Source organism: Elephantulus edwardii, unplaced genomic scaffold (genome assembly GCF_000299155.1).
Source record: "Elephantulus edwardii isolate Elephantulus edwardi_28Jun2011 unplaced genomic scaffold, EleEdw1.0 scaffold00116, whole genome shotgun sequence".
NCBI lineage: Eukaryota > Metazoa > Chordata > Mammalia > Macroscelidea > Macroscelididae > Elephantulus > Elephantulus edwardii.
In genome coordinates, this window is record NW_006399866.1 from 621,228 (window position 1) to 648,598 (window position 27,371).

General features: G+C 36.9%; 1 protein-coding gene and 1 pseudogene across 1 annotated transcript in view; both read right to left on the minus strand.

Annotated features, from left to right (window-relative positions):
• Positions 1-27,371, minus strand: part of NUP214 (nucleoporin 214kDa) — a 125,923-nt gene that overhangs the window by 38,558 nt on the left and 59,994 nt on the right. Inside the window, exons 22-27 of the mRNA XM_006892442.1 lie at positions 20,317-20,580; positions 19,329-19,490; positions 15,576-15,675; positions 8,433-8,508; positions 7,580-7,658; positions 3,754-3,838 (exon numbers count right to left, since the gene is read on the minus strand). Coding sequence (XP_006892504.1) covers positions 3,754-3,838; positions 7,580-7,658; positions 8,433-8,508; positions 15,576-15,675; positions 19,329-19,490; positions 20,317-20,580 — 766 coding nt within the window. The remainder of the gene's footprint in view (positions 1-3,753; positions 3,839-7,579; positions 7,659-8,432; positions 8,509-15,575; positions 15,676-19,328; positions 19,491-20,316; positions 20,581-27,371) is intronic.
• On the minus strand, positions 1,807-2,103 carry LOC102865150 (annotated as a pseudogene).

A 27,371-nucleotide genomic window follows, 5' to 3' on the forward strand; every position in this document is an offset into this window, starting at 1 on the left:
ATAGTTGTTTTGATTTGCATCTCTCTTAGAGCTAGGGATTTTGAACATTTCTTCATGTGCTTGTTGGCCATCTGAATGTCTTCTTTGGTGAAGTATCATAAATTTTTTTTAAAAAAGGAATACATCTAAGACACAATAGTGCCTTCTAATTCTCCCTTTTATAATTCATTCAATCTGTTCTTGAGGAGTTTACAATATATAAGATGAACAATAGAGTAAAATACATCAAAGAAATTGTAAATGTTCCAAGATTTGTAAGCAGGGAAAGGCAATTTGTAGATAAGGTAAAAGGCAGTAGCAGCAGAGAAAGCCTTGGAGATGTCTACCTATCCAGAGGTTTGGGCAGGGAGCTATTCTAAGTAAAGCAAAAATGTGTACTTTGAAGCGCTGCCTCAAGCAGATGATCTGCTTAGTGAAGCAGTTGAAGAAAAGTCTGGCAACACAGGAAGCACTGGATTAGGATGAAAACTCCTAGCCCACACTAAGAAGGAAGAACATGTCACAGAAGTCCCATACTAACAAGGGAGATGATGAATAGCACAAAACAGAAGCCACTGACTCTAGCATTTTGACAGAACTCTTAGCTCTAGGCTGGGAAAAGTTAATTAAAACACACTCCTCATTCCTCTCATCATCTCCTCTCTTCTCTTTATTTTCTTTATTTTGTGGTAAAGACCTAAAGTCTAAGCGAAAATTCACCATACCTGTGAACTGGAATAGATTATTCAATGGGATAAAAGTTTAGAAAACAAATTTAAAATTAAATAAAGTGTTTAAATATAAGGAATCAATTGTTACTTAGTCAAATCCACTAAGTTATATAAAAATTCATATTTTCTACTCATCATTCTTTTCCTCAAATGGAAAAAGACCATCTGGAAGATGTGTTACACATGTTAGCATAATAAAAATTAGTTTCCTTTCAGCAGTAGGTCTTAAACTATTTAAATCATTGACCTAATAACTCAAATCTTTTAAGTTTAATTTTTTTTCATGATTTATATTTTATTGATTGTTTTAAGGGCCAGTACAGAGACATTACGAACAACCTATACACAATTATTAATGCATGTACCAAAAATCTAAAAAGCCATGTAGTTATAATTCTTTTCTAAATTCCAGTGACCTTCTGGCTTTAAATTTGGAGGAAAGTTTTCATAAAGAAGAAAATAAGTACCAATATCTTCAATTGTTGATAAACTGTCACATCATTAAGTCCCACTAATTCACAGTTTACTATCACATGCACTACACGTTCAAATTTTCAACTGTTCACAGCATACAACAAAGTTACTAGGAAAACTGGACTACCAAGACCAAAGATGTTACAGAATCCACATAGTTCTGACAGGGAGAAAGCCATGAAAAGGGAGTGGTTATGTTTAAGAAGAAATTTTACTAAACAATGTTCTAATTTAAGTATCTAGAAAACATGGAAAATAGACTTAATTTAAAATGTTCAAGTCATAAATGCATGACTATGACTCTAAATTGTCATTAAGTATACTATGTATTATGGGATATAAAAACTGTCCCCTTTCCCCATGGAATGTCATAATGGCATCCAAAGCTCCCCCACAATTTTAACATCCCATATTTTCTGGTTGTACCAAAAAATAAACAACCAGCAAATGATCTCACCTCTTAAATAAAAGCATTTACACTTAAAAATGGGATGAAGTGGGATTTCCTCCTTTCTAGAGCTACTAAAAAACTTGCATTTACAAAATAGTTGATAAAAATATTCCTCTGGATTGTACAAGAAAGGAGATACAGGGACCACTGATAAGACATGGTAGACAAATATTAATCAGACTTGGCTTCTTTTTCTCCTGCTTCATGAGAGGCTGGACTCTCTTCATTTTTAGTTTCTCTATTTTCTGCAGGTAAATCTTTACTTTCTTGGTTAGGTACTTCTGCCTGTTTTCTCTTTGCTCCCCTTTTCCCTTTTGTTTGCACTTTTTTGCCAGAAGACTACTCCTTTCCTGCTGCATTTTTGGGCTTTGTTTCTACTTTTGCAGGCGGCTTAGCTGACAGCCTCTCTGATCTCCTCTTGGACTCTTCCATCGCACCTTCAGCTGAGCTGACCTTCCTCTTGGGCATGCTGGCGGCAGGGAGAGCTCCTGCCGGGTGCCTGTGGGCTGCTGTGCGCACAGAGCCTTCGAGAAGCTGGGCTGCTCTGGCACTACCTCTCCGCCTGCTGCCGTGCTGCTGGGACCCGCAGTGGGGGCAGTCTTAAGTTTAATTTTTAAAAAATGAAGAGTAAGTATGTATTAACTCTTGGCACTGACATACTCTAAATTTGCTTCAAACTACCTCTGGCAAGTGTATATGTGTATATATAAAATTATTTATAATGCAAAAAAGAGAATACACAATTTGCTCCCTTAAATTACTTATTTTTTAAAAATGTTTTTATTTTGTTATTTTTTGTGTGTGTGTACTGTCAAATCGGATCTGAATGGTACAGGAAGAGATTATCCCTTCTTCTCCAGCAGAGCATCTGGTGGATTTGAACAATCTGGGATTGCAGTGCAGCTTCTTGCCATTAGGCCACCAGAGCTCCCTTTAAATTACTTTCTAACATTCTTTTCTTCCAATGTGTTAAGGTAAAGAAAATTTTAAAAACATATTAAAATCAGAGGGCGCAAAAAAGACTGTGGCTAATGTGATCTCAATTACAAAAACATAAACTGAAAGTGCTTAAGTATTTCTAATGGCAGTGAACACACAGCCTTTAATGGTTAAAAAAAACCCCAAACCACTCTTTTGAAAAGTTTTATTCTCAGTTATGCAGAGTTTTACTCCATTAGTATAGGGGAAAGAACACTTCAGGAATTTTCACAGGATTTCAAATGAATGGCTTTAAAGGCCTGTTATAGCACCCTGAGAAACTGGCCTTCAGAGAAAAGGCATACTCAAGTCAAGGTTAAAGTAAAGCTCACTTTAAATGTGGGTTAAGAAGATTTTTTCATTTTTAGAAATGATTCTTAAATTTTACAAATAAAGTCATCATCACCTAAAGGGCAACAGAAACAGATTTCCTGATATCCACATGAAACATGAATGTTTAAGTGGCTCCTCTTGTCTTTCAACACCTCCAACAAAGGAACTTCATATATTGAATTCTCACTGTTGTAAAGCCAATTCAAATGTCACAGCTACTAAATAGTGCCAGGATGAAAATTTAATATGATAAACTAGATTAACTTCGGAAGTTAACACAGACCAGTTCCTCAAAGAAAAGAAGCTTATCCCCCAAAACAAAATAAATACATAGTCACTTGAATCTCAAACGGAAAACAAATTTATGTTAGGACGTTAAGATACTGTCACAGTCATTAGATGTATTAATGCAACATAAGAAATTTGGGCCCATGTACATTAAATAAGCATAAATATTTCTGTTTATGTGTCTACTTGACAGACCTAGAACAGTTAATGCCTGCCTCCTAAGGCTTTCACCATAGATGCAAGAGAAAAGCTGCTTCTTTCTACTTTCTGTCTGCCTATGGCATCCAATATTGAATGGTGAGAATACAGATATCACGAAAAACTTGGGTGGGAAGGTGGGGAAGGGAGGAAAGTACCTTTTTAAGCCCAAAAATAACTTTGCAAACAGTGCAGAACTTGTTTGACTCAATAGTAAAAATGGAAAACAAAACAATAACAAAAAAGTCTTACTAATTATAAGATTTGGGGAAGCACTCTGAAAAAGTTGCTGGTAGGCTATCCTCAGAATTTATTACTCACCCTGATGAAGAAAATGAAAAAGGCTTGTTGAACTGTCCAACAGCAGACGGGGTAGATGTCACAGCTGTTTCCATCCTGGCTGCCCCTGACCCTGAAATCACTGAAACAAATAAAACCATTAAAAAAGTCAGTAAGAAACACTACTCAAATGAGTACGGCCTGTGTGGTACAAATTAAGGGGGTGAGCTTCAGCTTTGTGCACTTCATGTGCATTCTATATTAATCAGGGATCATGGGGAGTGAGCGAGGTACCTGACTTGTGTTCAAGCTCTCTAAGTTTCCTCTTTGGTTCTGTCCATGTTAATTCCAACATAACACATCCTTAACTCTCTTTTCCAGAAAAAAAATACAAATAATTCTAGCGCAGGTTAAAGCTTTAAAAGTGTATTCTTCTAGCTGAGTGAACTAACATAGTCTCATAAGGGTAAATACTGCACAAGACCATTATTATAAAAATAGAAGGATAACTAGTAAAACTCAAGGAAGGGAGGACTGAGGATGGGTAGAGGTGAAACCACACGTTGCCCAGTTTGATGGGTGGAAGGGGTGTAAAGGGGGGGTCAAGACATGGGAAGAAGGATCCAGGTGAAAAGACAGGGTAATGGTGGGCAAGGTCCAAAGGTGATTAATTTTATAACGCATAAGAATGACTGTATGAAACACAACATAAATGTGTGAAAAACAACGTATATGAGCTTTGTAAACAAACCAATTTTAAAAAAAGTATATTCGTCTAAGCTTGAAAAGTGCAGAAAAATGCTTAAAATACAAGTTAGTTAAGGGAGCTCTGGTGGCCTAGTGGTAAGAAGCTGCACTGCAATCCCATAGGTACACAGTTCGAATCCACCAGATGCTCTGCTGGAGAAGGAGGGGCAATCTCCTGTATCAGTCAGATCCGATTTGACTGTACATGCACAAAAAATAATAAAATCGTTTAAAAAAAAGAGAGAAAATACAAGTTAGTTTATATTCAATGTAGGTTAAATACATGAATAGGATATATATTCATAATATGGGAATAAGTGCGTTTGAGATGGCTAGGTTGGCACAGGATAGAACAGCATTTAGAGCTCTTGTACATAGGGTCGCTATGAGTCGCAAATGACTCGATGGCACATAACAACAACAACAATATAGATATAATAATATATTTTATAGTTAATGAAAATTAATAAATACTGAAGGAAATAATTCAACAGCGAAATGGGCTCAGATGCTAAATATCTAAGCAATGGCTTAATGGTTAATTATATGCTTTCTCTATATGTTTGCATTTTCCCTAAAAGATTTTATATAGTTAGTGGAGCTCTGATCGCCAAGTGATAAGGAGTTGTGCTGCTAACCTAAAGGCAAGTGGTTCGAATCCAGAAGAAAGATGGGACAATATACTCTTGTGTTTTTATAGTCTCTGCCAAACCAAAGACATACAGTTTGAACCCACAAATCGCTCAGAGGGAGAAAGACAGGCAGTTTCCTCCTGTGCAATTTACTGCCTCTAAAAATCCACTGAAGGATCAGCTATGGGTCAGTTCTGACTCAGAACAGTTAGTAACAACAAATATTTCTGTTTTCCCTAGTAGATGTTAAGTAGTTCCTAAATAACAGTTCTCTTTTTAAAAATTACAGAACTGATCTCAAATAAAGATATGCAGAAAGTTAAAAATATAATCCATCATCTTCTCCATAATAAATTTCACTACAACTACTTTTAATCATTTGGAGTATGCTCTTTTAACATTTGTCCTTTTGATCTACAATGAGGGCAGGACCAGGAAATGATATAGAAAAATCTAATCAAACCAAACCACAACAAAATGAACTTTCTCTTTAAACATGGATGGGGTATATATTAGTAAAAAAGATTTTTAAAAAACTACTATAACACAACATAATGTGTACATGAATGTTCATGAATTAAGTATTTCTTATAATAATGAAAATGAAACAATGTCAATCTATTGGTAGAGTACTGGTAAAATTTAGCAAGGTGCATTCACACAGTGGAAGTCATAAGCAACCATTATAACTGATGCTGCTGCTGTTTGCTTCTCTTCCATTGGAACCAACCCCTAACTGACCATCCAGCAGGTTTTTAGAGGCAGTATATTACACAGGAGATTGTCCATCTTTCTTCTGCAGAGGAGCTGGTGATTTAAAACTTTGGGCCCTTGGATTGGCAACACAGATTGCTACACAGGTCATCAGAACTCCCCACAACCAAGAAGGTACAAGGTAGATTTATATTAGTCTTGGAAAGGGAAACATGGTCTTTATTTTAAGTGGCAGATAAGGACAAACTACAAATTGGTATATAGAGAAAATATTTTTTAAAGGAAAATTTCCTACCAAATTAAGTTCTTTAAATCTGGAATTTCCAGCAACTAAATACAGATGTAAAAGGATATTTCATGATCATCATTGAGTAATAAATCTCAGAAATTTTTCTGCAAGTCACACGAATTACATAAGGCATGTATGAAATGAAACAAAATCCCTTGGGTTTTCCTGACTTACTTAAACACTTGAAAAGTGGCAAAAGATTCTCTAATCTAAGAGGCATCAGAATGAAAGCAAATTTATTCATTTAATTCTAAATTATTCTAAAGTCTTTGGCAATTTCACAATATGTCTACTTGGCTTACCAAGGAATGTTTTTCTCCTGACTATTTACTGAGGAGAAGGCCAATATGCATGCAGAAAGCTCCTAATTATACAGGAAATTGGGATGCCTTTATTTCTGGGTAGAGATTATGCAAAGAAGGCTGTTAATGTGTGAAGTCCAAGGTATGAAACACAATTTTGCTGAAGATCTACCTGAGAGCAGGAATCCAAAAGAAAGCTAAGAGTTCAAAATATGGTTACAAAATAGTATACTGAAGCAGGGGGTAGGGGGGCTAGGGAAATGGGAAGGAACTGGTGTAAAAAACAATATATTAAAATTTTGTAAATAAAAAAGTATAATTAAAAATTAAAACCCACAACACAAAAAGAGTGTAGCCAGTGTCACAAAGGTTTGCACTTAAAAGTACTTGAATTACGAGGTAACTGGATGCTTTTATAGATACTAAAAACACTATTATAATGCTGTTGCTGATAGCATTATTGTAATTACCAGTTCATTAAATTTATCTTATGTCTTGAGAAAAAAATAGTATACTGAAGATGACACAAGATCCTTGATACAGAAGGAAATGCATGCTAAATAAGGCGACCTATGAAAAAAGTCTATGAAAGGCAACACTGAGGATGCACATCAAAATTAAGTTTTACATAAAAGCACTGATTTACTTCACATTAACTTGAGTAAAGTGGATGCCTGGCTTAAACAACTATGATGATTATTAAAAAAATAAGGCATGTAAGAATAATTATGCCGGAGTTAGTGTTCAGTGTAAATTACAAAATCTTCTCATTTGATTTATCTTATCCATTCTTACATTGCAACTTTCTTACTTGGCCATTTATTGGCTTTTAAATTGTCACTATGAATCAAATGGATTCTTTTTCTAAGCAAACTTTTTGATATGTTCCTCCTGGAAACCCTCAATGCTTAGCAAGCCAGGAGAAAACAATACAGTTGTTACTGTTTTCAAGCATTTAAATTAATGTATTCACTCACTGCTTGGAAAGATTTTCAAATATAGTTTTCTACACAGTTGTTGAAAGGATTGCTAATTTCCTGGAGACTTCATCAGCTGAGGCCCTTTGAACGTAACCATTTTACTTGATGTCCTATGTCAACTGTCTCTTTGATCTAGAGCAATAAAACTGATTGAAGAGTTCTTCTTTTACCTTTATTTTCTCTGAAACAAAAATGCAAACTGACCTGAAGCTTTGTCACCAGATGATAATGGACTGGATGCTGGTGTGGGTGTAGAAGACTTTAGGGAATTTATTAGTGCCCCCTATAACAGAATATAAGAAAGTATTTCTATTACACAACTAATCATCCTTTCTAATACAGGAACATGTGAAATGGTAGTTTAATACGAGCAAACACACAAACATTTTTATTTATAATCACCAAAAGAAGAAAAAAAACCACCATGTTCACTGAATAATGTCCATTCAGTGTCCTTTCATTCTTTTAAGATTTATACCTTAGCATGTGTCCTCTGTGATGAACATAAACACCTCCCAAAGAATTAGCAAATGTTAAATGCTTCAATGTCATTTTAAGCTATAGCAAACTAAGAAAAGCAGAGTCATTACTTAAGGACTCATAATGGGAAAGTCCTGATTTTTCATCTCAAACACAATCTAAGGCTACTCCTCTCAGAGACAGATCTAACAGCAGCACAGAAATCATGTTTTCTAAGGAAAAGTTTCAAAGGTAGTAGGTAGCTTGATTATCACTTATTATTTTCTTCTGGATTGTTTAACTGTTTACTACAAAACAAATTTTGTAAGTGATATTTATCAAGCAAAAGCCTGAAGTTAGACATAACTAATATCCCTAAAAAATACGTGAGCTCTGAAAAACAAAACTGCAGAAGAAAACAAGATAATGCACTCCCTGAACACCAACATGGTATGATGGAGCCGAGGGGAAAAGAAATACAACAAATTGTCAGAATTATAACTCAATTATACAAAATCCGGACTAAAGCAGTGTTATTTTCAGTCAGAAAGACAGACACTGGATGATTGTTAACAAAATAAAAATGAGTAAAAGTTACCTGCTTGGGCTGGTTAGAAGTCATTGGGTTCAACACCAGATGCGGCGTTTTGGCTACAGAGTGTGGCACTGAAGAACTAAAAGACACAAAGCAAGTGCTCAGTGAGAGGCATAACTATGCAAAGATCGTACCCACTGTGCGCCAATTCTCTGCCCCGGGCAGAAAACAAGTACTTGGGACCTTAACTCATTTGAGTTCTCTAAATGAAGAACTTAATTCTCTAATTGATTTGTAGCATTAGCACAAAAGATAAAGTAGTGACCTTAAGGCTTATTTGTTACTCTTAAATCCTAAGGGGGGAATAAATGAATATTTAATAGGCAGTTTTCTTATCTGAAGACTAATATCTTATCTGAAGACTAATATCTTATCTGAAGACTTACCAGTTCCACACTATATACAAGATCATTTCCAAGACTGAAACAACGGGACTTAGAGGATGCATGTGTGGTACAGTGCTGGCTGAAGAGACGCCAGCCTCTCCCAGCAGTGAGCCCTTGCACCACTGCCCCTGGGGCTGTGACAGGAGGGTTTCATGCTCACCAGGGCAGTATACAAAAGATTCAAATTTATCACCGTTCTGTTTACTTCCTGCACCTTTGCTACAGTATAAAAAGTGTACCTGCTATCTGTAGAATGAGTTCTCACTACCTCTCATTAACAAAACATAAAATGCCATACAGGTAACCCTAAATACTATACAAGGAATTGTTGTTGTTGTTAGGTGACGTCAAATCAAGTACGACTCATAGCAGCCCTACAACAAATTCAAATCCTGTCTTATCTTGTGCCATCTTCACAATCTCTTACATACTTGAGCGCACTGCTGCAGTCACTGTGTCAATCCATCTGGTTGAGGGTCTTCTTTTTCACAGAAACTCCATCTTTCCAAGAATGATACTCTTCTCTAAGGAATAGTTTCTCCTAGCAACATGCCCAAAGTATGTGAGATGAAGCTTTTAAATTTTTTCTTTTTTTCTGTTATGTATAGTAATAGAACCTAAGTAATCGCTTGTTAATGCCATCACAGGCAACAGCATCATTCTTGGCTCCTGGACAGTTATTTCCATCAACTTATCTTTTCAAAGTCTTCAGTCAGACACAGCTTTGACTGGTATGTACAGAGACAGCTGATGTGAGATCCCTCAGTTTTCAGAACTCTATGCAGAGTTCTTATTTTTCCATTAAAAATTAAGTTGGACTAGAAAAGACAAAGAAAGCCTATGTGTCCTGTCAGACAAAATTATCAAACAATTTAATAATTTTTGTAAGAAATTCAAGGAGCCCTGGTGGCACATAACAGAACATACTGGGCTGCTCACTGAGAAGTCAGTTGTTCAAATCCACCAGCCTCCATGTGAGAAAGAACTTCTTCTCATGAAAATGTATAGCCTCAGAACCTGAAGAAGGGTCACTAGGAGTCAGAAATTACTTGTCCCAAGTCAGAATTTTCTGCTCATTAAGAGGAAACTTCCCAATCAGGTTATCAGATTTTGAGAAGAAAAAAAACAAAAGCATTTATTTTCAATGAAAAAGCCCTTTTGTTGGTTTTTTGTTTGTTTGTTTTTTAATGGAAGCTCTAAAAGGAGCTGTAACTGTGGATCTCTCTGGAAAACATAACACTGTCCCCCTGAGAAATTCTACCATGCAAGTACACAAGTACCATGCTCCTCTCGCACCTCTGCTGAGTCTCCGACAGAGAAAAGGAATGTGCGAGCAAAACTGCCGAACCTAAGAAATCCCTGAGCAGACACAGCCGACCAGGCTAGAGAGATGTTTGCACTCGTTAGAATCACAAGGGAAATAAAAATAGTTTATCCTTTTTCAAAGACAAACAGAAGAAATGAGAAAGAAAATGAAAGCTACAATTTATCCAAATTTAAACGTCTCTGAAGGACCCAAATTTAGGTATGTCTTGATGATAAATTAAATCCTGCATGAATGAAATTGAGTACAATTACCATCCTATTTACTTGTGATAATGCTCTCTATCTCTTGGGTATTCTATATCCCCAAACACACAAGATTATGATTCACAGTACTGACACACTGGGTCACGGGACAGCCCTGCAGAGAAATGGTGTTCAGTGCAATCAGCCAGCAATCCAACTGATCTAATTTGATACAGGAACTCTCTACCATGATTCGAGGCTGAAAACAGGAAAAAGCATTATACTACCAAACAAGATATTCAAAGATTTACTATAGAAGTGAAAAGTAGTAAGAAATGTTCAAGAGAAAATGGAAAAACCAAATTCAGCATTGTCATATTTTGGATGATTAAGTGACCTTCTAGTGATAGGGACCTGAGAGACATCATCGGAAAATCAGAAATTCACCCTGACACACCCTGTTCAAGGCTGATAACAGAAGTGGGGGGGAAGTAGAAAATGGCACTAGAACATGTAACAAGGGCATTCTTTTTGTACTTTCTCTGTTCCCATCAGTCAAGGGTTTAATCTCTTTAACAAAAGATTGTGTAGTCACTTTCTTGGTGAAAACTCATAATGAGATTTGTACACCAATGTTTGCAGCAACATTATTCACCATCGCAAGAACATGGAAACAGCCCAAATGTCCAACCACAAACGAACAGATTGAGAAATTATGGTACATGCACACAATGGAATACTATGCAGCACACAGGAGCAATAACTTTGTAAATTATTACCTAACTTGGGAGGGACTGGAGAGCATTACGCTGAGTGAACTAACTCAGTCCCATAAGGACAAATATTGTATAAAAACCATTATTGTAGAATGAGTATAAGGATCTGGGGGGGGGGGAGGCTGGAAGCAGAGGGATGTGGATGTGAAAGGGGAAGAGGGTTGTACAATTTGATGGGGGGGTTTGAGGGAAATTGGAAAAAATTGTTCAAATTTGTATTTGGCATTTAAAAAAAATAAAAACAGTAAATTAATCTTAATATCTTAAGATAAATGGAATTAAATGAAAATACTTTCCCTTAAAAAAAACAACACAAAACAAAACAAAAAAACCACAAACACACACGTTCTTCCTCTTATCAAACATTTGGCATAATCTCAACATTGCATAAAAAACACCACCTTTCCTCCATTGTCCAACCAAGTATTTGGTTTTCTTTTAAAGCCTCACCAGAAGCTTTTCCTTTGTTTTGCCCTACTTTATCAACATTACCTGTTGAGACAGAAGATAAACACACATCTGTTCTAGGGATGTGCACTCTTAACACATTATAAATCTGACTTACTAGAATTATAAAGCGTTAAGATGTCATGTAGACTCTTTGCGATTCTTGATGAACTTTTTAGACTCTTCACAGCATAGTACGCAGCATACTGCTAACCAAAAGGCTGTATGTCTCAAGCAGATCGACTCCACCAGCAGTTCCATAGGAGAAGGCTGGTCAATATCCTCCCATCATGAGTTACAGTCTCCTCTTCTCCTTTTCCTAACCCTTTCCTCTCCTTTCCCCTTCCCCTTTTGAACATTTATACACATCTTGCTCAGTTACCCCATATTTCACAATAAAATATTGTCCTTAACTCAGAGGTTAGTGGGTGGATGCGTAAGGAGAAGGAGGAGGAGGTGGTTAAAGAATAGAAAAAATTCACTGTGGACTTGAAAAGATAGGATAATAGGTCTAGAACAATAGTATTTAATAACATAAAATGCAATGTATTTACACAATGTATATACAATGAGTGTATAATATACAATGTACATGTAAACATAATATAAGTGAATAACTGTGAAAACCAATTTAAACAACATTAAAAAAAGTCTCAGAAAGCTGACAGAAGGTCAATATAAGCCAGAGGAGCTCTAATAGCAAGTACGTTTGTGCTTTTTTTACTTTAAGAATAACAAATACTCATTCAACTCTTGTCAAAGGAGTCAACTACTTGTTCTTTTACTTGATTTTCACATTTTATAGAAGTTTTAAAAAAAGGAATGCAGTTGTATTTTATTTTAATAAATCTAATTATGAGCTATCTTCATGTAGTCATATATGACAGTTGCGGTGGATGTAAATGGAGAAAGCAACTAAAGTTATTATTAGTTAATGTGCAATGAGTAAGTTCAAAAGTGGGGAAAGTGAACAATCAAGGAAAGAGAAAACAAAAAAAACCCAAACAAATCTTTAAAATAAAAAGAATTCATTCCTTCTTGGAGTTTCTTCTCAATAGGGACAGAATTATTATTTTTTTTTAAATAGGAACAGAATTTTGAGATTTGATGTTCTACTGCAAAATTTTAATTCTCCCTCCTTCTTTGCTTATTGTTGTGTACCATCAAATTGGATCCTACTAGCATAGAAGGAGATTGCCCTCCTTCTCCAGCAGAACATTCGGTGGATTTGAACTGCCCACCTTTGGGATTGCAGCATAGCTTCTTGCCACTAGGCCACCAGAGCTCCCTTAAAATTTTATTTCTTTCAAAATTCAAAATATTACCTAAAAGTCTGTGAAATAAAACTCAGCTCTACATGAATGTCTAGATACCAAATAAAGTAAGCATAAAGTGTATTTTTACTACTTTTACATGAGGGATCACTGGTGGCTTAGTGACAAGAAGGTACACTGCAATCCTGAGGGCACAAGGTTCAAATCCACCAGCTGCTCTGCGGTAGAAGGATGGACAATCTCTTCCTAGGCAGTTTTTTCACTCTGAAAACTGCCAGAGGGTCAGTTCCAACTTGAAAGTAAAAACAAGAAAATGTACTAGATTTGTAAAAAAGATCTATTAAATACTAGCAACACTCTTAACATCAGCAGTCAGAAAATCAAAAGACGAATTGCATTGGGAAAATCTGCTGTCAGGGACCTTTCTAGAGTACTGAAAAGAAACAATGTCAGTCTAGAGAGTAAGGTGCTTCTAATCCAGGCCATGGTCTTCCCAATTACTTGCTGGGTAATAACTAGGGATGAAGTGATGCCTTCAAATTGTGGTGCTGGAGAAGAGTCTTGAACGTATCATGTACTACCAATAAAACCAAATGGGTCTGTCTTTAAGAGGTGAAACCAAGTTTGTCCTTGGAGGTGAGGATTTTGAAGCTCCGTCTCACATATTTTGGGCATGTGACCAGGAGAGACCAGTCCTTGGAGAAGGACATCATGCTTGGAAGGGTGGAGGGACAGCACAGGAGAGGAAGAACAGAGATGAGATGGATTGATACAGTAACTGGGGCAATGGGGATTGGTATGTTAGAATTAGTGAGACTGGCTCAGGACAGGGCAGGGTTCAGAGCTGCTCTACAGAGGGTGGCTATAGGTCGCAGGAAACTCAACAGCACATAACAACAAAAACAACATTATATTAAACATGAAAGGATTCTATAAGAATTTTTAATGATATAAATTTTTCATGATTAAACTAAAAAGTTAAAGTAGCATGAAAAATTCTACGTAAAGAACCAATTTTCATAAAAAAACTTTTAAATGTAGTAATTATATGTATTTGTGATGGGGATAACAAATAATTTTTAATTTTCTTATTTTAACTATCTGTGTTTTCCTCTTATCTTCAAAACAAGGAACTTTTCAAATAAAAATAATTTTAAAGAAAGAATTTAAGGTTTTTAAAAACATTTACAGATATTACTATAGTTATTCTTTTGAAAATTGAAGGCAGCATCTTTAAATTGTGGTGTTGTTGAAATTAATAAAAGGAACAAAGCCATCAACCAGTGAAATTGCTCTTCTAACATAAATTCACATGAACCATTTACGGAAACAAAGCCTGAGAAAAGGGCCAGTGAAATAACCCAGAGGTGCCCTCAAGCATGGACTAACAGCTAACATAGCTCAGAAATGCCAACCTAGATTTCCTTCACCACAAGCTGGATTTTCCCATTTTATATAATATTCTGGCTTTCAGTGGCTTTTCTTGGCATTCCTTGTACTAGGAATTTGGTAAAATTCCAAAACTCTCTAATACATAGTTCTTTCCCTTGAAAAGTTCACCATGACCACAAAATACCATCCTGGTCTAAAAGCATACTAAGACGCCAAGGTCACTATCAAGGCACAAAGTGAGTCAGCTCATTGTTTTCACTGTTAGGATGGCCCTGAGATGAAGGACACATTTCTGGAACAAGCACAGTAATAAGTGGACCAAGATGAAAGAAAAAAAAGAGAGGCCACCAGTGCACTTGCAAAGCAGAGTCACTTGATAATGTGAAAACAGAAATGAATGGCCCACTGTAGGGCAGCAGAGAGCTAGCACACTGCAGAAAATCCACAAGGTCTGTGGTTGCTATTCTAGTCACTAGACTCATCAGGGCCACATACGTTCACTCTCTAAATGACAATGGTCTTCACACTCTCCATACACAAATTGAGGAAAGGTTTCTCAAGTTTTTCCAATGCTGCAAGAGGGTGGTTGAATTAAATAGATAATGGCTCTAAAACGTGTAGAACAAAATAGGGCACAGGTATATTCTATAAATTGTGCTGCCCAGCAAAAGGAGAAGAGGATAGAACTTTGAACTGTGAATGAATATTTGGACTAAAGACAAATGTAGTCCAGTAACAAGGATCTAGCCCTTATACTTGGATTGGAGATAAGGTGGGAGAGACGGGGGAGTGTAGAGGGGGTATGTCTCTAAACTTAGCCACTGTCTTTACTAAGATTTTTTTTTTCATACAAAAAGAAACCTGCCAGAAGAGAAATGCATAGAAGCAAGGGAGAAGATAATCAATGTCAAGATCATCACTCAATTATCTGAATCAAAAGTCTATAATAGTTGATACTTTGGGATTTTCAAAAGTTCTCTGGAACACTAAGCATTAAAAAAGCCCCAACCTAACAAAAACTATACACCCAGATTTAACCTTAATCTGCAGATGTACACTAGGCAAAGAGCAAACTGAACATACATCACGAAGACAGACTTCGAGGCAGCAACTGCTACCGTCAAGCAGAAGAAGCAATCTCATATACACCAAATTGTGTACACAGGATTGACTATACATCTCTCTTTAACACCTCAGGCTTTATTTAAAAAAATTTTACGTTGTGGCAGCAATAATGCTGCATCCTATAGGCAGCTCAGACTTATTACAGTATCATTTACTGTTTTTTTGTTTGTTTGGTTTTTTGTTTTGTTTTTTCTTTTCCCCCACAAAACCCAAACCAACTGGAAAATAGTAACATACCCCATCACTGCAGGGGGAGCTGTAGGATTATTCTTCAATTCCTGCACATTTACCACTTGAGGAACATTCTTCAAAGTGGATTCAGTCAAGGTGTTTACAGCTATTTTAACAGAGGAAAGAGAAGTATGTTAATTCTACTAAAGGTCAGAAATCTTAGCTATACATAAATGAATTACCAGACCATGAACTCAGGTAGTTCACAACCTATTACATAAAGGAAATCTACTGTAGGTAGTTCTAGAGCAGTGTTCAGTAAAGCATCTGGCTCAATCCATTTACAAGAAATAACAGAATAAACTTCCATCCAATTTAATCATATGTACCAGTGTCATGAAAAAGAATTCCCTGCCTAACTTTTCTAAAGCAGAGGTATGAGGATCACATGCTGGCTCATCCTGGAAAAAGGAAGCAAAGGGCTAATGAAGAGCAAGAGACTTGAAATTTTTACCATTCATGTATTTACTCTTTCACATGCGCCTATTATATGCCAAATTCTGGGCTAGGTGCTAAGAGTACAAATGAATTCTCTCAAAGAACCCACCACCCATGAGACAGACACTTGAATAAAATGTGGAAAATGGAGCTTAGGCAAAAAGCCAAGAGGCAGAATTAAGGAATGGCAACAAAGAAACCATGAGGATGATGCAGGTTCATAGGGTGTCTTGGTGGTAAGAAGCTGTGCTGCAAAATCAAAGGTATGCAGTGTGAGTTCACCAGCTACCCTCTAGGGGAAAGATGGACAATCTAGGGGAAAGATGGACAATCTCTTCCCAAATGATTTACTACCTCAACGCCACCATGTATGACAACACTAGAGTTTAAAATGTTATATATGTATTAAAATATCACATAGAGAGAGCTATGTTGGTCTAGTGGACAGAAAGTTAAGTTACCAAGCCCAAGGTGGGTGAGTTTAATCTGCGGTCCTAGGGCCTGGCTTAAATTGTTTTTTGTCAAACATTTTTCTAGGTGGTATAGCACTCGTCTGTGCATTGCTATACAAAGGTAACTCATGGTTGCTGTGATGCTAAACACTGTGACACTCATGTGCCAAATGTGATAATAGTTACCCATGGTGAACAGTGTTTGCTGGAGCTTCCCGATTAAAACAAGCTTGGAAGCAGGAGTGGCACCCACTTCTGAAACAGCTTGCCTCTGGAATCTCTATGAATAGTGCTCAGGTCTTTCATTCATAGGGTCGCTATGAGTTGTCTACAACTCAATGGCACTTAACAACAACAACATATTAAAATATCACATTTCAAATTATGTTTAACAACACAATTTAAAATGTATTCTAAAAGAGCTAATGACATCTTATAATTAACTATTAAAAAAGTCAGAGCAATGCTCTCGGATCTCTTCTGGGATACTTCTGGGAAAAGTAGAAGCATACATTACCAAGTAAAATGTTCTGTCTGTGGTTAACTCTTTCATTCTCTCCTTTACACGACAGGACTAGGGACATCTTACTGAAGACTGCAGAACTCAGGTTTCACATTCAAAGGTGCCTACTCTTTTGTAACTTTTTCTTTCAAAATGATAGTAAGAGATCACACTACCTTTTGCTGACAGTAGAGCAATTTTAAATTCTGGAATACTTTTTAACTCCATCAGCTTTATTTTGGGCCTGTTCAGCACAATGTAAGACTTCTGTTTAGTCTATATAAAATTAAAAGAAAACACTAAAGGATTCCATTTCAGAAGGCTCAAAGGCACCTTTATTTGTTTTGATCTTTAATAATTCTTTAGGTGATTTAATAATAAACTTTTCTTTATCACTATATAATGTCAATTCTTCTTTTTCTCTCATCTAAACCACATCTTTCTAAAAATCTGTCCAAATTGATAAGGAGTTCTGGTGGCATAGTTTGTGATATGTCTTTAGACTCCTAAGTGTAAAATGAACTAAGATTTAATCCACCAGTGCTCTAAAAGAGAAAGATGGACAATCTCTTCCTACGTGATTTACAGACTCTGTATATCTGCTGTCAGTTATAAGCTTGGTTCAGATTTTATAGCTATGATAGAGAAAGAGAAAAATAAAAGGGAAATATTTCACTTACACTAAGATTTCTCAATCTTGGCATTATTGACATTTTCAGCTGGTAAATCACATGTTTGCTGTATACTTTAAGATTTTTTGCAGCATCCCTGGCTTCTATCTACAACTCCCTCCTCCCCATGCCCTGCCTCAACTCAGTTGTGGCAAACAGAAGTGTTTACTTTGTCAAGTGTTCCAATGGCAGGGTAAAGAGGTAAAATGACCTCTGGTTGAAATCACTAGCTCTTACATGTTGAACAAGTGATAACTGAAATATTTAAGTTCAACTATGTAGACTGATAAATCCTAATGTGGATATGTGAGATAACTACAAACTACTGACAAAATGCTGGGGTTTGGGGTTTTTTTCCTGTTTTCTTTCCTTTGGAGGAATCCAGTTTTTATTTTTTATTTTAATGAAAGTTTATAGAGAACTTGAATTTCAATTCACTCATTGTTGCACATTTTCCTCCTTACTTTCCCTCTAGTTCACTTTTCTATTGGAAAAAAACCAAAAAACAACTTTCATTGTTGCACCATTTCTTTCCCCCTTCCTCCAGTCCACTTTGCTATGCAGCTCTTATTCTGGACTGTTGTCATGCAAATATTCCTAATCATATATTCCTTTTAAAGTTCTTTCATTTGTTTCAATGCAGTATATCTTATTTATCCCCCTTTTTCTTAGTTTCCTCCCAACCTCCATGTCAGTTCTGTCTTATAACAGTGGCACTGCGGAGTATTTATCCTTTTGTGACTGAGATATTTCACTCAGCATAATGTCCTCCAGGGTCACCCATTTTGTATAATATTTTTTATGAGTGCCTTGTTTTTCGGTGCTGCATAATATTACATTGTATGAATATACCACAATTTCTCTATCCATTCGTTTCTGGATGGGCACTTGGGTTGTTTCCATCTCTTTGCTATTGTGAAAAACACAGCAATAAACATGATTGTGCATAAAATGTTAGCTTTGACTAGTTCATTAGAGCATTCTTCTATAATATCCAACTTAATCATTTAAGAAAAAGCTGCCTGTCCTACAATACAAAGAGCATGGGGTTGATGTCTAGGTTCTGCCACCTACTGGTCAGGTAACCCTGGGTGGGTTACTTGAGCTCTGGACCTTAGGTGACTCAAAAGTGAAATGGGAAAAAAAGGGAAATGGGCATACTAATATCCACCTCACTGAGTTGTTGGGATCCCTAAGATCCACGTGAGAATGGGGGAAAGCAATATAGAGTAAGAGGATGATCAGTACAGTATCACTAAAGAAAGAGGCATAGACGGATTAATGGGAATCAGAATTATAAAGAACAGGGGAAAGTTCAATTATACTGTGAGTATTAAAATTAACGTTATACAACAAAATGTGAATGAATGGTTGAATGAAAAATTAATTTGCTTCGTTGAGTTTTATACAAATCACAAAAAAAAGAAATTTTAAAAAAGATAGGAGAGATAATTCTAATATTACTGGTAATTATCAACTTCATAAAAAATATTTACCATTTAACTTAAGGCAGTAGCTCACTAACTCCCCTTACTAGGAAAACATTTCAGACCTAGTTCTTGCCCTTCTTGGAGCATTGCTTCTGAAAAGCAGAATGTGTTATCATATCAGTCACTTCTGAAAGGCAGGAGAAAGGACTAGCTTTGTGTGTGTTACCCTGGCCCAAGACAGCTCATATACAGTCTCTAGTTTTTACCTGGTGCCTGACTGGCCATCTGCCGTCTCAGAGCTGCTGCTGCAGCTGCCTGAGGAGCTGGGATGGTGTGGGAAGAACTCGGCGCACCATGCTTCACGGTTTTGGTTGCAAGCATTGTGCTGTCAGCCCCTTGAGGGATAATTTTGTTAGCAGATGTAGACACTAAATGAAAAGGAAAGATTAAGTGAGAGAGTGAGTCAGAGAGGAGGAATATACAAAAGTTATTAATAGTAAATAATCCATATCTAGTGCAGGCAAAATACAGAAAATAAAAACTTCTTAAGCATTAAGGTGAAAAGTAGTAGTCAACAGACTGGCACCTGCATCTCTCAAAGATGCCAAGGTCAATTCCCTGGTCCACTTCCACTAGTAGATAAAAAACTCTGGAAGATCATTCCCTCTGATACTGGATATAACTCTGATGTTAATATAGATCAATTGTCTGCTCACCTCTCAGAAAATCTACTCACTCTCATATGTCGTCACAATCCTGAGTATTTGTTCTATGCTAGAAGTCACCCACATGACAGGACGTGACACTCTGTCATGGAGAAACAACAGCATAATCCAAGTCCACTTCCATGAAACAGTTCTGGCAAGGAACACTATGGTTGGTGGACTGTGTGACAGAACACAGCTACAATCAAGACTAAAGGAAGCAAGGATTTATATGTGGATGCTATTGTAGACTGAGGGCAAATTAAAATAGCCTCCTTCTTTCACTTCTGAAACAGACCTGTTTTTAAAGTACAGAACAGACTCAACACTGAAACCTTGCAAATGTATTAACTTCCAATATCTTCTTTCTCATCTGTCCTCTTTCAATGAAAATCTTCTGAATTAAGTCGTTTACACTTTTAATATTAGCAGAAATGGGATGAAACCATCAACTTTATTCTCATGATATTACTGTACTTACAGTTTCTTCGATAATTAGAATTCTACCAAAGGGGGGAAAATACCATTTTCTTTCTCATTCTTTACTTACTTGAAGTTCCTATCACGCCAGGGGAAGAACCATGACTCAGCTGAGATTTACCAAAAAGAGTTGTATGGGGCAAGGTATTGAGTTGGACAGACGATGTGCGAGCCACGGGGGCGTGCCTAGGGACTTGGTCCCCCACATCTTCATTTTTACATGATACTCGGGCATCTTCACTTTCCAAAGATTGGGAAATGGATGATGTTGAGCTGAGTTCATCCAAGTCTTCATAATATCGCTGAGACAAGAAGGCTGATCGAGAGAGGCTGGCTACAAAGTCCAAAACAAAACATAATTTAGATAACTTAAAAACTCAAGGTCAATGATACATCATTTTCACTGTCAACAGAGAAAACAGTCAATTTGTAAAAGAGTTAAACTATTACTCACTTTAAGTGGAAGAAACTATTATAAAATGTGAACAAAAAAATAGCTTTGAGTCTTTGCTCAAAATGAGCTTTGAGAACCTGAGCTATTGTAGAACAAGAACATTTCACTCAATGAAAAGATTGGAAGAAAGCGAGAGACGGAATGAGTGCTGCTGTACAGCAGGAAATCTCATACCCTCACTAGAACTTTCTGCAGCAGAATAACAACAACATACTAGGAAAGTTAACAGACAAGCTTCCACAGCAAGGTGAGCAGTCACACCACTGCTGTCGCTTACCAATAATAAATTTCAATAAAACAAGTTTAAAGTAAACTGGAAAAGACAGAATGTGCTTAGTCCAGAGTGTCTCAAACACTTCCAAATAAATATTTTGACTCTCTTGAATCAATCTGGTCCAAAAATTAAGTTCCCGGGCTTGTATCCTGGTCTTTTCTCCCTTTTGTTTTCTTGCTTCCATAAACTACAAAGTAAAATTAAAGCCTTATTACTTTGTACCACGAATTACAGAATTCTGTCTATTATTATAATCTATACACTGACAGGAAGAAAACCAGAACCATCAGCTTTGGAAAGTAAATAAACTTTCCTTTGTTCCTAACCAAGGCAGTTCTGGCAGGGAGTTGTCTGCTAACTCAAAGACCGAGCCTCTCAGGCAGTTAGGATCCCTCAGTGGCTCTGCAGGAAAAAGAGGGCAATCTCCTTCCAGGAGATTTATAAACTCAGAAAACTCACTGGAGTGGCAGCTATGAGTCATTTCGATTTAATACCAATGAGGGAGTATTCTTATCTATGTTCTTATTTACAGCAGCTTTGCTAGTAATTATTGACTTATTTGTTCTAGAGGCACACATCATTTTGCAAGGCTTTATTTATTATACTGTAAATATACACAAATGTAACTGAGAATCAATGGTAAATGCTGGAACTGTGCTGACTAATTTGGTACTCAAAAGACCTAAAGAACTTACTGATGAACAGCAAAGTATGGTTTATTATGTGCCACTGAGTTAGAATCCACTCAAGGCTGACACTGTAGTGGGTATCCAGAGGCTGTAAATTGCATAGGAGGAGACTGTGCATCTTTTCCCTTCTACGCAGCTGATGGATTTGAACTGCCTGCTTTTGGGTTGGCAGTGCAACTTCTTATCACTAGGCCACCAGAACACTGAAAGAATGGATTGTATCTCAACATAGAGAAAACAAAAATCCTCGCAGTGGCATCAGTAAATAAGAGCATGATAAACGTTATCAAGTATTTCGTTCTATTTGGATCCACAGGTAATGTCCACGGAAGCAAAGAATCTCTCTTAAGTAACACAAGGCAAAGAAGTCACCTGGAGGAATAAAGTGCTCCAGACTCGAGTTAATGGTCTTCTCAAGTACCTCATATGCAGGTGGAAGCTGAAAAATGACTAAGGAAGAAGTGATGTGATGCCTTTGTCTACAGGGCTGGGGGAGAAGACAAAATATTCAACAGCCTGTCAGAAGAGTAAGCAAATCTATCCTGAAACGCTTCTTCAAAGCAAGGAAGGTGAGTTTTGTCTCACTATCTTTGGACATATTATCAGGAAGGACCAGTCTGTGGAGAAAGAAATCCCAACAAAATAGGAAGATCCTCAATGAGATGGATTGACACAGGGGTTCCAATGACAAGCTCAAACATAGCAACAACTGTGAGTATGGTGTAAGGCTGCACAGTGTTCTGCTGTACAGTTATGTGTCGAAACTGACTCAATGATATCTAACAACAATGACAAAGTGGTGTGTGGCTATTTCATTTTGTTGCTGTTATGTACTGCTGAGTCAGAACTGACCCATCACTGACCCTCTGGCAAGTTTTCTGAGGTACTTAATGCACAGGAGGAAATGTTCCATCCTTCTCCCATGGAGTAGCTGGTGGATTTGAACCACACACATTTGAAATTGCTATGCAGCTTCTTGTCACTTAAAACAATTAAAAGTAAGTAAATAAAAAATCTCTATTCTTCAGTTGTACTAGCCACATTTCAAGGGTTCACCAGCCATATTTGGTTAGTGACTATCATGGTAGATAGCTGATAGTCTTTACAATTACCTTATATATCAGAAATTACTATTATCTGATTTTATAGGTAATGCTTAAAAAGCTTAGGGAATTTGCTGGCAAGCAACAGAGTCAGAAGGCAAACTCAGATATATCTGATTTCAAACACACTCTGATATATATGTCTGAACTTGAAGCCAGGCAGAATTTTAATCCCCATGAATTTTATAACAAGACCATGGCTATGTCACATTATATGGGAAAAGAGAATGTGAAAATGTAATTGTGATTACAAATCAGTTGATCTTAAAGCAGGAAAATTATCTTGGATTATCCAGGTGAGCCCAAAGTACATAAGCCTTTAAAAGCTGAAAAACTATGCAAAGGACAAAGTCAGGGTTTTGACAGAAGGGGAAACCAGAGATTTGAAGCATGAGAAGGATTCAACATGCTACTTATGGTTTGAAAAGGTATGAGGAATACACATCAAGGCAACAAAGGATCTTAGTCTGAATACTAACAGCACAGAATTGTGTTCTGCCAACCTAAATGAGCTTGGAAATTTCCCCCAGAGTATCTAGGTAACAAGAGAGCCAACAAAGTTGATTTCAGCCTAATCACATTGTTCTCTGTAGTATCTCTAAGGTCCTGGCTGCTGAAAGTGAGTAGCAACAAGAAAGAACTCAGATTCATCACCTTCATGGACTTGATAGGGAGGGCCACATTATGTTACCATCAATGTCTGATATAACCTAGGAGTTTTCTCAATTTCTCCTTTCATCTTCTTATTCATTAGCTTTGGATGGAAGAAGGTAAATCATTCAAGATTCACTGGTTGTGCGCACCGTCAAACAACAGGAGCCTATGCTGCTCACTATGTCAATGGTGCTGCCTGCAGCACATGCAGTTTTATGCTGTGACGGAGGACACAGCTACTTTCCTGGCGTTGGAAGATGGGTCCCATTGAAATTTTAAAAATCTTACTTTGCTTAAGGAAAATTCAGAATAGGAAAAGTAGAAAACTACCTTGGGGGAGGGGAAGGAGAAAATCATCACATGATACAAAGAAGGTATTTGATTAAATTATTTAAACAAAAAAAAATCACTTAGTAAAATAGGAATAAAAAGAAACTCTAAATTCATTAAGGTTATCGACAGAAAAGACAGCAAATCTCACATTTTATGGAGAACTATAGAAAATATCTTGTTTGAGATCAAGGCTCGGATGTCCACTCACCACTTTCACTGGGCACTACATTGGCAGTCTTACCCTAGAAAAAGATATAAAAGATAAAGACTGGAAGGTAGAAACAAATAGCTTCCAAGGATGATATAACTGTTTACACAGAAAGACTAAGAAGTTTAGGGAGGATGGTGACTATCCTTGATAAAAAATAAAAATATAATATATATGTACCATATCCGACATAAAATGAATCTACAAAAATACACCCACCATTAAAAGATTATTTTAAAAACCCCATTACATTCTTAGGAATGAATCTAACAAAAGACATGCATGCCTTCAAGAGAAAACAAGAAATTAAGAAAAGCCCAAATAAGTATTTCAAAACCCCAATGTTTAGGAATTGATAGATCAACATTGTATAGATGTCAATTACTGAAAATTTATCTTAAAATTGTTTATAATCCTAATCAAATTATCAACTTTTCTTTAAGGGGTAAGAATTTGACAAGATTAATTGTACTATTAACATGAAATGTAAAACATTTTACATTTCTGCATTAATAATGACAAGCTAAAATAAAATACTTGATTAGAAACTCACAAACTATGACCATGGGCTGTTGAATGTTTTTACAAAATTTTATTAAAATACAGGCATGCTTTAAAATGACAGCTTCTCCACCATACGGTATTGGCAAAACTGGTCTACAACTGACAGAAGGCTGAAAGAGGATTCACACCTCTCATCATATGCAAAAATCAACTCAAGGTGGATCAGAGATCTAGGGGTAAAGCCTAAAACCATAAAGATCATAAGGGGGGGGGGAATAAATAAATAAGAGAGAAAGTGTGACCAAGCTTAGAAGGCCTAACCCATAGTATAAAGAGGCTGAAAAATATAGTCAGAAATACATAACCAGGAGAGGATAAAATTGATTCATGAAATCTTCTAAAGATTAAATCCCTGTGCACATCAAAAACTGTTTCCACCAGGGTCAAAGGAAAACCTACTGCATCGGGAAAGAACATTTGGCAATACCATCTCAGACAAGGGTCTCCTAACAAAAATTTATAAAATACAATAGGGCCTCCACAAGAAAAAGACTGATCACATAATTACAAAATGGGCAAAAGACATGGAAAGAATTTTCAGAGTAAGACATTCAGATGGTCAACAGAAACAAAAAGAAATGCTCAAAATCACAGTCAATTAGAGATGCAAATAAAAACCACAATGAGATACCATCCCACCACAGTAGTAGTGGCAAAGTTTAACAGGACAGCAAGCAATAAATGTTGGAGAGATAGGAACGCTCATACACTGTTGGTGGGATTATAAAATGGTACAACCACTCTGGAAGGCAGTTTGGCATTTCCTCAAAAAGCTAAACATAGAAATTCCATATTACTCAGCATTTCCAATTCTAGGAATATACCATGAGAAAATGAGAACTGAAATACAAATAGAGATCTGTATATCAATGTTCATAGCAGTGTTATTCACAATCACAAGAACATGGAAGTAGTCAAATGTTCAACTACAATTGAATGGACACAGAAATTGTGGTACATTCACATGATGGAATACGATGCAGCACTCAGAAGTAAAGATTTTTAAAATTACTGAATAACTTGAGAGGCACTGGAAAGCATTATGCTGAGTGAACTAATACAGTCTCATAAGGACAAACACTGTATAAGACCATTATTGTAGAAACAGAAAACTAGTAATACGTATACGAGAATCCAAGGTGGGGGAACCGAGGGGTGAAGATAGGCAGGAGGGATATCATAGGCTTGCACAATTTGGTAAATAGAGGGAAGAGGGGGTAAAGGGATCTGGAAAGATAGGGTAATAGTGGGGATATGTGATTGATTAATGGTGATTAATTTTTGGAATAATTTTATCAATTACAGTGCAAATAAACAAGTGTGAAATACAATGTATATGAACTTTGTAAGCAAACCAATATAAAAATTAAAAACAAAACTAAAAACATTTTGTTGTTGTTAGGTGCTATAGAGTACAACTCATAGTGACCCTATGAACAAAAGATCTGATCTTTGTTCTATCTTGTGCCATCCTCATGCTTCCTGACATACAAGAGCCTCCTGCAGTAGTCAATCCACCTGGTTGAGGGTCTTCCTCTCCTTCGCTGATCCTCCACCTTTCCTAACATCACAGTCCTCTCCAAGAAATAGCCCCTCTAACAACATGCCCAAAGTATATAAGGCAAAGTCTCATCATTCTTGCCTCCAAAAAGCACTCCAGCTGCACCCTTTCTAAGACATATCCATTTGTTCTTTTGGCCATTTAGTCCAAAACCACAACTAAAAGGCATCATCCTTATTTATTGTCCAGCTCTTAGATACACAGCAAGTGATGGGAAACAATCTATGGCCTGACTCAGACACACCTTAGTCTTCAAAATGACATCATTGTTACTCAATAATCTGGAGAGATCCCTAACTGCATATTTTGCCAGTCGCCTTATTTCCCGACTGCTGGTACCAAGGGTGTTAATTGTGGATCCAAGCAAGATGCTGTTGACAGTTTTAATCTCTTCTCCATCCACCATGATGTTGCCCAATGATCCAGGGGTAAGAATCTTTGTTTTCTTGAAATGAGACGCAATTCATAATGAAGGATGCACTCCTTGATCTTCTGCAACAAGTGCTTCATGTCCACCTTACTTTCAACAGCAAGGGTGTGTCATCTGCGTAACGTAGGTTATTGATGAGTCCCCCTCCATTCCTGATGCCACACTCCTCTTCATAGAGTCCAGCTTCTCAAATAATTTGCTCAGCATACAGACTGAATAGGTACGGAGAGAGAATACAACCACGCCGTGTTCCTCTCCTCTGTTTGTACAACAGACTCCTGGTCCAGGTATAGGTTCTACATGAGCACAATTAAGTGCTCTGGGCCTCCCATTCTTCTCAATATCAGCCACAACTTGTTATGATCCACACAGTCATATAATAAAGCACAAACAGATATTCTTCTTGTAGTCTTTACTTTCAGCCAGGATCCATCTGATATCAGCAATGATATTCCTAGTGTCACAGTCTCTTCTAAATCCTGCTGGAACTTCTGGCAGTTCCCTGTCTATGTAGTGCTCACCAGTCTACGCCAGGATTGGAAGAGGTCCATATCTGTTCCCATTCCCAAGAAAGGTGATCCAACTGAATGTGGGGGAAAAACATTTTATCATCTCTAAAACAAACAAACAAACAAACAAAAAAACCCAACCACCACAGGCATGCTTTAACTTGCATATTGTCTATGGAAATACTTTCCTATTGCAATGGCAAAGTCAAACATACAAAAAGACCTACAGCTACTTGAACCCAGATCTATGGAGAGAGACTATGTTCACTAAGTCTCCCTTCCAGGAATTCACTGACCATCTTGTAAAGATTCACAAGAGATTCTCTGTGAAGAGGACCTAGGCTCC